Raw genomic sequence first — 14,465 nt, forward strand, 5'->3', positions numbered from 1 at the left:
TCTGATGTCCGATGGACTTCTGACCAATTTATTTTAAGATCTTTTCTGATTCGAGACAACTGGAGAGATAGCTGATCTAAGCTGTTCAAAATTCTGCATTTTCATAATTATTTTTCTTACATATACAGGATTTGGGCACTTTGTTCTGTTTGCTCATCCTATGTACATGTTAATACCATAATACTTTGAGTATGGTAATTTTAGAGTCTGTTTAAATACACAGTAAAGCAAGGACCACCTCACTATTCTGTTTCTTAATTTTCTTGGCTATTCTAAAACATTTATTCTTCCACATGAACACAGATTGTTTTACCTAATTCCCCACCCCACCCCCAAAGAATTCACCTTTGGAGTTACAATTAATTTCCATTAAATTTATACATATTTTAGTCTTCTCATCCACGAACATGGTATGTATTTCCATTTTTTTCAGATCATCCTCAGCATTCTACAATTTTCTTCACACAGATCCTGTGCCTTTCTGACAACACTTACCTTTGGAAGTATTTTATAATTTTTTAAACACTATTATAAATGAAGTATTTTTCTCCTCACCAAGGCAGTTCATTCCCATACTCCCTCTGCCAACATCCCAAAGATAGCAAAGAATGCTTTTAATTCCCCCTCACTCCCACACTACTCTTTTCCACAGTGTCTGAGTTTTGCTGGTATCATTTAGGGTATTTCATTCGGACAAGGTTTTCTCCTGCAATATGTCTCCTCAATTTCAGTGATCCTTACTTAGCATTTACATTACACACTCCCTGTTACTCTCAATATGTGTAGTTATATATGTACTGAAATATATATATTTCAAAGTCCATTGTCCATCATTGTTTTCTCCTCCGGCCTTGGGGACTCTGCTTCCTATTATCTGTTTGACTGGAGTATACTGCTCAGACTGGAGTCTACGGGTGATATAATCTGAATGCCTGCACACTCATATAGAGCTTTCTTTTCCCTGAAGGGTGAATAGTATTTAGACTGCATATAAGATTCTTGGGAGTGTAGACCCTTTCTTTAAATAATCTGCTTCTTACACCATCACTATAGTGTTGCAAATAAGAACAGTTTTGTTGTTGTAGTTTTAACTTTATCTTTCTTTTGTATCTTTATCTTCTTTTATATGTTTCTTTTCTTTTGTGTCATTATCTTTCTACCTAGGAGCTGTTAAGATTTTTTTCCCTCCTTTATCACTGAATTCACAAATTTTATCAGAAATGCCCAGGTTTGTGCCTTTTCTCACCAATCCTTCCTGGAACACAGTGAACTCATTCAATATGCAGGCTTTTCCAATCTTCAATCTTTTTTCAGTTTAGAGAATTTTTCTCCTAATACTCATTTCTCCTCCTAAAAGATTGCATTTTTGGTTTCCTGGATCTATCTTCCAAAGTCCTTCAACTTTCATGAGCTCCCATTCCAACTCTTGGTATTTTTGTTCTAAGCTCTGAAACTGTCATTTTTACTTGAACTGAGTTTTAAAGAAGTGGGCAGCAGAGATGCGCTCAAGCTGCCATTTTCCCAGAATCACTTCAAATCCGGTGTTTAAAGGCTATCTTATCATTCAAGTAGGGGGGAAAGTTTCTACATGCTCAAAAGACAATTACTTAAAATTAATATTTTTAAAATCCAAACAGCTATTTGTTGAGAAGTTATAGGACTGAAAGCTCCTTGTAAGCAGGGAATCTACCTCCTATGCATCTCTCATCCTCTCCATAGATCTTGTCGATAAATGTGCTCAATACATCTTTATTGATATACTGATACATTCAGCACCATCCAAGTTCCAAAAGGTAGACCTTGTCATTACAATCACAAAATGTAGAGTCTACCTGAGGGGGCAAAAATAACAGAAATGAAACAAACAAATAGCTGTCAGTTCAGTGTTAAATTGTTACTGAATACAACAATAGCCTAAAAATAGAAGAGATTAACAAGGACTAAAGTAGTCAGTTGGTTTCATGATGAAAAAGGGACATCAACAAGGCCGTGAAACACAAGTAAATTTTAGCAGGAGAAAAGGCAGTCCTGACAAAGAACATAGTCACTGCAAAGGCACAGGAATGGGAATGAACCAGTCGGGAAAGAGTGAAGAAACCAGCTGGGCGGTAATACAAGAGTCTGTCAGATACCAGCAAGGAAATAAGAGTAAGAAGGGAAGTTGCTGACAGAGTCTAGATTCACTCACTGGTTGAGTAAGTACTGAAAAGCACTCATGCTGAAGGATGCTGCGAGCTGTCCTCAAGCAGCTTGCAAAGGGAGGTGAGAATATGTATACAAATGATCATTTCATAACTTTAAGACAATATGAAAAACAGCTGTAATGTAGGAGTTACGTTAGAGATTAGAACTCAGAGAACCAACAAATGAGGAAACTGTCTTTTTTTTTTTAAACAGGAAGTTCATCTTCTAGGACTTCCCTTGGTCTCCTTGAAGAAAACAATAAGCAAAGAATCATGGGAGGAAAACTCATACCAATGCTTTTTCAATTTAAAAATGAAAGTTTCATCAAAGCAGAAAGGAAGTCCAATAAACAAAGAATGACAACTCATGACAATTTTAAGACAGGAAAAAAGAACTAACTATGTATGGTGACGGATGTTAACTAGACTTATTGAGGTGATCATTTCCCAACAAATAGAAATATCGAATCATTATACTGTACACCTGAAACTAATATAATGTTGTATGTCAAATATACCTCCATTAAAAAAAAAAATTAAGACAGCCTGCTTGCCTCAGTCACAGATTTACTAAACAAGAAACTACCAGAAGCTTCTCCTAATGATTCCTGTTGGGTTCACTTTTTAAAAAAGATTCAGTGACAAGACTGGCCAGCACTGTAATGCATTCATGCCTGACTGGAGTTAAAGCTCACAAGTTCCAGTCAGAATAAACTGAGAGAGACAACATAACCCAAACTCCTTAAAGAGAAAAAAACAAAAAACAAAAAACAAAAGAAAAACCCTACAGCTGCTTAAATTTATCACTAAAAGCCAGAGTCCTCTGAAAAGAGATATTAGAGCACTATTTCTTCACACACAAAAAAGAAATAATTCCAAGAAAAATCAATTAAAGTATATGTCATTTATAGAAATATCTGCACTAATTTAAACATTAATTTTAAAACCAAACACTAAATATCCTGAGGAAAAAAACAAAATGCTAAAAACTCTTTCTGAGCCAGAATGTAACCACAATAGTCTATCTAGTCCAGAAGCTCAAGTTCAGGGCACACCAACAATCTTTCAAAGATGCCAGATCTGTGGACTTTCATTTACGGCTGTCCTGTGTTGCATCCAAAATATTTTCCCTCTGGATTCTCCCTTTTCAGCTTCTCATCATCTCCATTCAGTTTAAGGAAGAAAAATTAATTTTACATCAAAATATAAATACATAACATTTACTTTCCAGGTAAACAGTCTTACAGGATTTTACTCAATATTTTTTGTTCTTTTAAAGAGTAATAAAGTCACATCTTGCCAGAAGTTAGGCTGACACAAAGGAAACCCTCCAAATACATTTTAGAGTGCTAACCCCCCCCCGGTTCTGGTAAAGCAAGGTCAGAAATAACCAACATCACTCCTATTTCTCTTAGATAAGATAGAACGTTCCATCCTTTTCTCTTCAGGGAGCCCTACCTCCAAAACTCCAAAGACAGAAGTCGTATCCTAAGAAAAGTCAGGCCCAACAGTTAAAATGGAAAAGAATTTTGCTAAAACTACTTGAAACATGATTCAGGGAGATGGACACAGATGGAGGTGTGGAAACACTGTGGGGTTTGGAGCCAAGCCGATTTGGGCTCCAACCCCAGAACAATATACTTTGAGGCTTCACGTTCCTTAACAAGTCTCTACAGAATGGAAACGACACACCTATCTTTAAGAGTTGTTAGGATTTAGAAACACATTTCAAAGATCTGTCTGAGGTCACACAGTAAGGAGCAGAAACAGGATTTGAACCTGGTTCTAAATGACTCAAGTTCAGTGTTCTCTCCCCTTGGTCATTCATTTCAGAACATTAGTTACTGGTAGGGAGAAAGGGAAAGACCAGGTCATGTGTAACACTGGCAGGATCGGGCATACTCTGCATTCCACTCAAGGTTCAGGTGCTTTTCACTAGCTCAGTTCCCTCATCATCATAATAGGAGCTCTTTATTCAGCACCTACTTATCAGCCAGGCAGGGTATATAAATAAGTGCTAAGCACAGGGCTTGTTACATAATAAGCACTCAATAATTGACTGCTACTTATATAGAGATCTTAACTTCTTAAGAGAGCTTAGAAAAGGCTGGTTTCTTACAGGGAATTGAATGGAACAGAAATTAACTAGGCAGAAAAAGGGGAAGAACATGCTAGAGTGGGCACTTCTCAGAGAAAGGCGATGTGTAAAAGGCATGGAAGTGAAAAGGCACCATACATTCAGGGAAGAACAAGTCACTAGGCATGGCTAGAGAAGAGAGAAAACATGGAAGGTGCAGGAAGCAGGGCCAAAAAGACAGGTGGGTCTTGATACACAAAACATGCTTAGATTCTATCCTGTGGATAGGGGAAGCCAATGGAAAATGTTAAACAGGAGAAGGACACAATTAGATCCTTGTTTCAGAATGATCATTCCATCACACAATAGAGAAGGATAAACTGGAGGGAGAAGAGACTGAGGCAGGCAGAAGAGTTAGGGGTCTACTGCAATAGTCTCAGCAAAAGACGGTAAGAGCCTGAACAAAGACTGAAATCATGGGAATGGAGATGAGAAAGCAGTACCAACAGGACTTAGTTACCCATTAGAAGTTAAGGATGACCACCAAGTTTTTGACCTGGGTAAGTGGACATTCTGAAGTAGGAAATATTTGTAGAGCAGGTTGAAACAAGGATTACAGTTTAGACAGTTTACTGAGTTACAGGGTGGGTTTTTTTTTTTTTTTATAATTTTTCTTTTTCGTTTACTAAGTTACAGTTGTCTGTGGGAATCAATGGGATGTTTGGAGCAGAGGGCAGTCAAGGCTAGAGACACAAACTAGGGGGCCATCTCCCGGCCGTGACAGCTGAAGCCCTGGGCATAGATGAGATTACTCAGCAAGTGTACGTGAAGTGAGCTGAAGGCTAATGACAGACATCAGGAACACCCACACCAGTGGAAGACAGAGAAAAAGCCCATGAGAAAGCATAAGAAGGGACAGTTAGAGGGCTAGAAGGAAATGACATCATAAAAGCTAAAAGAGACTTTTATAAAGATACTGGTCCACAGTATCTAATGCTGCAGAGAAAGATGCTGTATCCAGCAGGTACTTTTCATTGTGAAATCAGAAGTCACCAGTGGCCTTGAAAGCACTTGTTTCAGAGGCTTGATGAGGCAGAAGCCATGGACTGAGGAGTGAATAAAGGTAAGAAATAAGATAAAGGAAATGTAGGCTACACTTTCTAGAATCTATGACTGGGAGAGAATGCTAACACACGAGAGCAAACAGATTCTAATACAAGATCGTGGGAAGACACTTTTTTTTTTAAGATGGGAGAGACTTCAGCCTATTTATAGACTGAAGGGAACGAGCCAAGTGTTAAGTGAGAGGCTAACGATGAGAGGAAAAGACAAAAGACTATGAATGAATAGATCAATCAATGAAGTAAGATCCCAAGATCCCAGAAGAGAAGGGATGGGACTGAGAACACAGTCAGAAGGACATGCTACAGATCAGGAGGGGGACAGTTCTTCCTCTGAGAAAAGAAGGAAAGGGGATAAGTGTGGGAACTGATACAGATAAGCTTGTGAGTGTTGAGGAGCGCAGCTGAGTGAGTTTGGCTTTCCTCACAAGCTAGTAAGAATGAAAAGTGGTAATACATTGACTTGGTTCTTAACTTTGCTTCATAGTCCTCTTTAAGAAACTGATGAAAACTGTACACTCTGCTCCACCAAAAAGGCACATAGGAACTCACATTCAAAACTTTTTGCACACAATTTCAGAGAGTTCCCAGGTCCACTGAAGCCAACCCATGCAACCGAAGAGTCTGTCGGCTGTGTATGAATTCTGAAGATATTTTGCTCATAAAGGGGCATCCACATGGGAAAGCAACTTACCCATTATAAGCACAAACATATGAAAAACTCTTACTTAAACTCAATACTCAATCCCCAAAAAGGTTCTATTTGATGTGCATAAAAGCACTTACTTAGACTCCAGGGATAAAGGATACAGGAGACCATCCCTGCCTTCATGAAACTTAGAATTTAAAGACGAGTGACAGAGCCTTAGATTTAGTGACGGCTTTAGATAAAAACAGTATTTTTAAAAGATGAAAGATCAATCTACAGCCGACCCTTAGGTCTAAAGATGAAAGACTGAACAAGGCTGGTGGTAAATGCAATTCAAAGGAAAAATGGATGCAAGAAAACTTTTCAAGGAGGAACCGAAAGGATTTGTTCACGAAGGACAAGTGGAGGAAAAGGAAGACTCAAAAACCATTTGAAGGTGGAGCAACCACATGTGCCTTTTCATAGCTTAGAGACGCCTGAGTCTAAGAAACCATGCTTAAATTCCAGAGCCATTTGCCGGAACCTACAGGCTTGGAAATGTACGAATGCCAGATGTCTGTGTGAAACAAACCAGCTACTCTTTTCTGCCCTAGTCAACTGCTTGTAGTGACCCAACACGTGTTGAACGAGGCTAGAGGGTGCCGACAGGAGCAAATGATGGCAGAGTGAAGTCTTACTTACAAAAAAAAAAAATTATACAAATTGATTCCATTCACCACTTCATATACAGCCACATTCTGTGAAGCAACACAAGATACTAAAAACAGCCAAGTCACTACGCATCCACTCACTATCAGAAACAATAAAGATTACACGTACCAAGCACTCACTGCACGGACACACCACACTCAACTGTTCTCCTGGGATCTCATTTTAAATCTCCTTACAACTCTGATAAGGATGTCATTCCTTTTATTTTTAAGAACTGAGGAAACTAAAACCAGGGAGGTTAGGCAGTCTGTCCAGGGTCACAGAGCAAAGTGACAGGCCAGGACTTGGACTCAGGCCCACCAGATGCCAAAACCCGTGCTCCTCAAATGATCACCCAACCACAGTTTGTGCCAAAATCAAATCCCCAAGACAGACTTTATGTTTCAATTCAAACTGAACTGAGGTGAACAAAAATTTATTGTACTCCTAAAAAAATACAAGAAAGAAATCATTGAGGAGCTGTTGAAAGGCGTTAAACAATGACTTCTGTAGGAGCTTAGACTGAGGCTTATTTAATTAATAAATCAGAAAACCTGTGATTGGCAAAAATGATATAAACTGAATGCTGTAAGGTCTGAAGCAAGACAGCTCACAGTGGTCAGTGGCAGGTTTAGAAAAAAAAGCAGTACTTCAACTAAACTCGTAAAGAACTGTGAGAAATTGTGCAGACAAGCAGGAAGGAGTGCTTCAAAGAGCATTTCTGATTAATCATGAGAGAGGACTATGAAGAACTGTAATAATTATAATACAAATACATGTGAAGGCCCTTTCTAGCCAATCATCTGAACTTTCAACCCTGAGCTGCTAACCCTCACTCAAGGAAAGAAAGTGGCCACCAAGGGCTGGGCTGAGGGTGAAGGGTTAGCGATTTCTCTTACTCAAAAATACAGCTCCATGTTATGGGACTGTCAAACAACAAGATTAAATTTTCAAAACACACACCAGAACTTGGGTGTCGAAACAAGTGGTATAGTTTACAGTAAGGTGAATCATTCTTCCAACGAATGTGTCTGTCACTTCTCTTCTGAAACTGCCCTCAAAACCAGTTTACCATCATTCTAATTTTTTGATAGTCACAACTGAAATACATTTATATTCATTCCAATATTTTCCTTCTTTATTTCTATTTTTTATTGAAGTATAATTGACTTATGATGCTGTGTTAGCTTCCAGTGTGCAGCACAGTGATTTATACACATATATATATTCTTTTTCATATTCTTTTTCATTATGGGTTATTACAAGATACTGAACATAGTTCCGTATGCTATACAGTAGGACCTCGTTGAATGTTTTCATTCTTGGCTAGTTTGGACTCCAAAAGAACATCAACCTGCTTTCCTCTTCCTGACACCAAGCAACCTATACAATGAAATTATATCTTCAAAGAATTAAAATTTGCCACCATGAGGATTTTCAAAGGAATGTGCAGCAGGCTCTGACAGCAATTCCTAAAGATGACTTTCAACCAAAGACATGTATAGTACACCAAAAATACAGACATGCACTCAAGAGGGTAGATCACTTAGATAATGCCCAGTTTCAGTTATTTAAAAATCCACACTTTCTTTTCTTAATATTCCCAACATCAGGTATGACAACAGCTTACACATATTTTCTGATAAAGGTGTTTCTTATAAATTCACGACTATAGTACATATTTGAGGGGGAAGTGGCCCACTTTCCTACTGTAAGTAAAAAAAAGGATTTACCAGTTTTCTGATGGCTTAATTCCAGCTGCCCATTTAGGAGACTGTGAAACCCCCCTCAGGCCAGGATCTCTCCCCTTTCTTCCTCAGCTCCCCCACCTCTGCCCAAGTCCTAAAGGGATTCACTTCAACTCTTAGGAAGTAGCCCTCTTTTCCCCTCCACCTTCAATAGGGACCTGTACCTTGCTTTGAGGACTGCCGAGATATGCGATGACACAGACAGGAGAAAGGGAGGATGTGACCGTGTTTGTTGTTTTCGTGCGCAGAGAAGTGTTCAAACAAAACAAGGGAGGGTGTCTTCCTGTAAGTGCTATTTTATCTTAAATATCTTTCCAGTTGTCATCTGGGGACTGTTCTCAGACACTGAAAGACTTGCACTCCTTCCGACAGGTCATAGAACTGCGGGATTTACAGCCTTCCTCCCTTCACACTTGGGACTGAACTGTACCAGCTAAATCACAGCCCTCTCCACCAGCCTCACAATCCACTCTCGGATTTGTGGTTCTCTGCTGTTTGTTTTTCATGACGACAAAGCAGACGGCTTCCTCTTTTCTTAGAAGGCAGTCTCTGTATAGAACTCCCTTGTACTGTTACGTTGGTATTTTTAAGGATTCCCCTCCTGGACTCTGAGCTCCTTGAAAGTTAACATGGTACCCTGCTCACCTCTGTATCCCTAGCACATGGTAGGCAGAAAAATCAATGTCTGCCGAATCAGATAAATGAATGATAGGTTTGAAAGAGATTTCAGAAAAAGAATCAGCAGGACTCTTTGGAATTGTGGCACACAACTGTTTTCAGCATTTCCTTACTTAGATGAAAATTAGTCAATAGCTTGTGCAATAACAGTAAAGATATTTAAATCATTTGATGGTAGCAGATGCCATAATTACATGGCAGCTTAAGATAATGGCACTGATTAGTGAGCAACTTTAGACAAAACATTTAACCTTCCTGAGTTTTCCCTTCTGTTAAACTGGGGGGAAGAAAGGGAGAGAAGTGTTAATACTATATTCTACCTAATCACGAAGTTGTCATAGTGAGGCTCAAGTGACACTATGTATAAGCTCATTACACAAAGACAATGTATTATCAGATTTAAACAAATTCTCGTCATCAGCATTATTTTACATGCATACACTGGACTACGATATATGAGTGAAGTTCAGACAACAGAGCTTATTGACAAACATAATAAATACGATAAAACATGTGCATCATAAAAAAATTCAATCATAGGAATACTTGTAGAACCCCCCTATCTATTCAGTTCGTCTACAGAAAGGCTTGCGATTATGTGTCAGTTCAATTTTAAGTGATTCTCAGCGTCACAGCGTCGGGCTGTGCTTTTTGCTGCAAGAGCAGGAGGCTTTCAGCTCCAAGTCCACGGTGACCGGTGACCGGCCTGAAGCCCCAGACACAGCACCGGGCTCTGCGACGTGCTCTGCGGCAAACAGCCCAGGGAAGCCCGACCTGCGTCACAGCGCAGAGCTGGCTCGTCTGGGACCAAAGCCTGCAGCTGCAAACAGGCAAGCACAGAGAAAATTCTTCAACAGAGCACAGCTCAGACTATCACTAACCAGGCCCAACTACAGCCTGAACCTTAAAAAACGAACAGAATCGAGGAATGAGTGCGCCAAAGCGAGCAACACAATAAACATGTAGTTATAAAGCATCTTTTTTTTTTCAAGAAGAAAAAAGTACTTTTGTCAGAGCCGTAAGTGTAGAGAAAATGTAAAACAAACAAAGGTTCCTTTATAATATGCTACAGACACCACAAATAGCAACATGCTCTAGATTTGGGGGTTGCCGGGTGGTTTCAGCTTCACTTAAATTCCTTAAAATGTCTACCTACTTCTCCAGTCAACCACCCTCTGTACTTTAAGCAAGAAAGACAGATGGCCAAGATGCTGACACTGCAGGAACAATGTTTCTCAACTATTTTTTTTTTCCAGTTTTCCATTGCTAAGAGATATAATACAGAAGAGTGTAGTGTAAATCTTTAAGGAACCAACTCAGACTGTCACATGCCAAACCAAAACAATCCTGCATCAGAAAACAAACCATGCACTTGTCCTTAAAAATATTTAAGACTAGGCATCACGGTTTGTAGGAGTTTCACACCTTCCTGAAGCAGAGAGAGGTGAGCTAATCAGTGTGAGTCCTAGAAATAGTTCCTTGGAAGCATCTCTAGAAACAACCAGAGAAGTATGTGATAATCAGCTGGAAGCAGATACACCAAGAATAAGGAGCTTTCAGGATTTCCCTCTCCATGTGAAAGCAATCAACTCCTATTTTTAATCTCACTCTGACGCAAACATCCAAACTTCTCTCCTCCTGGCTAATCAAAGAAAGCTGATTTGTTACTATAAAGTAACTGCTTTAAAAGTCTGATTGGAGCGAAAGTTATCACAGATTGAACGACATGAGGTATTCTGTGAGGCAGAACCAAGACGGCAATGCCCTAAACATTTCACAGAAACACACTTATCCCCCACAACGGATTCTGTGGACTGGCCAAAGAATAACTTCCCAATTGATTAACTGAAAAATAATATGTTTATAATTAAGTGCAAATGAGACCAGCATTTCCCTATACACTGGGAAAACCTAACAGGGTTATTAAAAATAATTATTTCCCTCCGTGCCCAACTGCCTTTATAACACTCAGGTCTACTTCTGGTTTTTCACCGTAAAGGACTGAGGGGTGGGAGAGAGAATGCCTTGATAAGTCAACAAAAAGTCAGAACTCTCCTGGGAACTTGTCACGTTCTTCTTTCCCAATTAACAATTTTTTAATCCACTTGAAAAATGCCAGTGAAGAGGGCCTTTGGCAAAGAACTCAGTAAGAATATGCAGCTCTGGGGTCGCCAACACAGTACCGACATGAAGCTTGCAGAAAATGCTGCTTTTGTCTCAGAGGCAGCCTGTGATAAAAACAGGAACTTTGTGGACAACTGATCCCAACTGCACAAGAAGCCCGATCACATGCCCACAACAGAGCAACGTTTCTCTCATTGTCGTCCAGGGACTTTTCTAATAATAGTGGCTTGATTTATTCCATTCTTTTAATTCTCAAAAATCAATCTGACCCTCCTGTAACAGTCCATTGTCAAAAGAAAGGGGGTGCCCGCCAGGATTTGCATATAACCGGCAGCCACCTCTCTCCCTCCCTCTTCAAAGACTCCAAAAGACGTTCAGATGCGGAAAATTCAGCCCGAACAGCAGCACCAGGAAAAAACCCCTTATGACAAAGATGGTCTAAAAGCAGCCCCGAGTGTCTCCGGCGGGGTTAATGCCACTGCTTCTGGCCTCCCTAGGACCCTCAACGGCCCACTCTGCTTCTATCTCACTCCTGTCACTGGGGAGGCATCTCGCATTGTTAGAGAAGGAGGAAGACGAAATGCTGCGGATTTCCTCCGTCTTTCTCTTTTTCTGAAGAGGGGGAAGGGGAGCTGAAACTGGCGTGGGGCCCTCCCCTCGAAAAGGGTAGAGGAGGACGGGAGAAAGCTGTCAGCCACCCTGCTCGCGGCCTCACCCCCACCCCACCCCCACCGTGCCCCGACGCCCGGGCAGCGGCGGGAGGGCGCAGCTTTGTCTCGGGTTTTGGGGGGCAGGGGGCCCAGCAGCAGCCCGGGCCTGGGGAGGACCTTGCCCCCAAGCCCCTGCTTACCCCCTCCCAGGAAACACAATGAACCACGAAGAAACCCACTTCTCGGGGTGGGAGAGGAGGGGAGCGACCCTTCAGAGCCCAGGCCAGATTTCCGGCACCCTCCTCCCCTCTGCCCGCACGGCCACCAGGGCGCGCGGCGGGGACCCGGTCTCCCCTCGCCGCGAGCCGCAGCGGCGCCCGGGCGCCCGCTCCCCCGCCCGGCTCCTACCCTCAGAGAGCTCCAGCTCCAGCTCCGCCAGCTGCGCCCGCACTTCGGGCGGCAGCGCCGCCACCGCGGCGGGCGCGGGCTCCAGGCCTCGCTCCGCCATCCCGGCTCTGCCAGCCACTCTCCGGAAGACAAGCGAGGGGGCCGAAGGAGGGACGGACTGACGCGGGCCCACACCCCGGCTACAGGATCCGGCTCCGGCCGCCGAGCGCCGCCACCGCCGCCGCTGCCGCCGCCGCCGCCGCCATGAGCGAGGGTCACGTGAGGGCGGCGGCCCCGCCCCCGGGCCGCGGTCGCGCCGCCTCCGCAGCCCAGTCAAGCTGACTAACGTGCTAAGGGCGCCCTCTACTGGGAGTCTCCCGAAACGACGCGCTCAAGCCCGCCACCCCGGTTTCTCCCAGGCGAAATGGGCTCACGGTGTTGATGTCCACATGGATGTAGAGCTTACCCTTTAGAAACTCACGAGCAAGGAGTTTTCAAGGGCTCCAGGTCTTGCTTTTTCCAGTTCTCCTCACCTAGTAGTGTATGCCTTTGTCGTGTTTCTTCTTCCTTTTATCTCTGATTAATACCTACCCTTTTGTGAGGACAGTTCTTTCCCTGGGGTTTTCCGATCCCATATACCAGGAACGCTTTCTTTCTATTTCAGTTTTGGCATTTAAGACAAAGGAGGGAGAATCTGCCTCCTCCTGCCTGGTCTTCTAACTACTTGCAAGAGGGGAACTTCCTCTTCATCTTTTTATCCTAGTGTTAATATTTTAATTCAGTATAAGGACTCAGACGTGTGTATTTTCACCAGAAACTACTGGGGCAGATGCTTTAAATTCATTCATAGTCCTTCTTTAATAGCATTGAATCTATTTTTTTATGCCAAAACTCCCCTACACAATTTGAGAGAATTCAGTGTTTTTACTTCCCTTCCATGCTGATCCAAAATTAGCTCTATAAGCATAAGGCCTCGGCGTTTACTCGTTAGTAGTTTCCAGACCGTATTATATCACACATGGGCTGGAAGGGGAAAAGATTTTTTTTAGGTTGAGAAAAGAATTTCAGCTTGAAAAAAAGCATGTGACATCATGGCTGATTGGGAGGTGGACTTGGAAATTTCCTTTTAACTGCAACAGTGTAATGAGACCAATCCATTTACTTTTTCTATTTCTAGCTTAATCCAGCAGGCACTAGAGGCATAAAAATGGGTAAAAAACGAACAAACCAACCTTCTGTTTGGAGGAATATGCCTGTAGGAAATGATATAAAGGCAAATAGTAAACTATACAAAGATATGTAGAAAATTAATTTAAAATGAAATTACAGGGAAGAGACGTATCTTCCATGCATAAGAACTCCAGGTAAGTTAGGTAACTATTCCTCCCTTCTACGCGGTGGAGCTTAACTCCTCATCACTTGAGTGTGGGCTGTATTTGGTGACTTGATTCCAAAGAGTAGATTATGCAAAGAGAAAACCAAAAGTAACTTTCCAGTGGAAAAGCCTGGTAAACACAACCTCAGCCAACTGATCCAAATTAGCGTCATTAGTCCTGCCGAGCGTTTGAATCCCTTGTTATGATGTGGTGAAAATGGTGCTTTACTTCTATAGTCTTTCTCCCCAAAATGTGTAACTCTAATCTAACCAGGAGAAAACCCTAAGTTGAGAGATTTTCTACGAAGTGTCTGACCTACACTTCAGAATTGTCAAGGTCATCATCAAAAACAGCGAGAAACTGTCACAGACCAGAAAAGCAGAAAGAGACATGATGGTTACAAATAATGTGGTATCTGGATGGAATCCTGGAACAGAAAAAGGACATTAGAGAAAAACTGATGAAATCTAAATACACCATGGAGTTTAGCTAATAGTATGTACTAATGCTGGTTCCCTAGTTGTGATAAACATACCATAATAATGTAAAATATTAACAATATTGTGAAAATTAGATGAGGGGTATGTAGGAACACTATTCTCTTGGCAACTTTTCGGTAAATTTAAAACTGTTATAAAATGTTTATTTGTGGGGTGGGAAGGGATAAATTGGGAGTTCAAGATTTGCAGATACTAACTAATATATATAAAATAAACAATAAGTTTATACTGTTTAGCACAGGGAACTATATTCAATATCTTATAGTAACTTACTGTGAAAAA

The 14,465-nt window shown here is 41.5% G+C and overlaps 1 protein-coding gene across 2 annotated transcripts in view; it reads right to left on the reverse strand.

Moving 5' to 3' along the window:
* The window catches only part of DIP2B (disco interacting protein 2 homolog B), a 195,593-nt gene extending 183,005 nt beyond the window's left edge, over positions 1-12,588 (reverse strand). The window contains exon 1 of one of the 2 annotated variants that reach the window (XM_072972815.1): positions 12,329-12,574. In XM_072972815.1, the coding sequence (XP_072828916.1) occupies positions 12,329-12,428 (100 nt within the window). In that variant the 5' untranslated portion in view covers positions 12,429-12,574. Of the gene's footprint in view, positions 1-12,328 lie in introns of both variants that reach the window. The other variant, XM_031683009.2, reaches the window with a different exon arrangement.
* Positions 12,589-14,465: the final 1,877 nt, after the last annotated feature.

Source organism: Vicugna pacos, chromosome 12, assembly GCF_048564905.1.
Source record: "Vicugna pacos chromosome 12, VicPac4, whole genome shotgun sequence".
NCBI lineage: Eukaryota > Metazoa > Chordata > Mammalia > Artiodactyla > Camelidae > Vicugna > Vicugna pacos.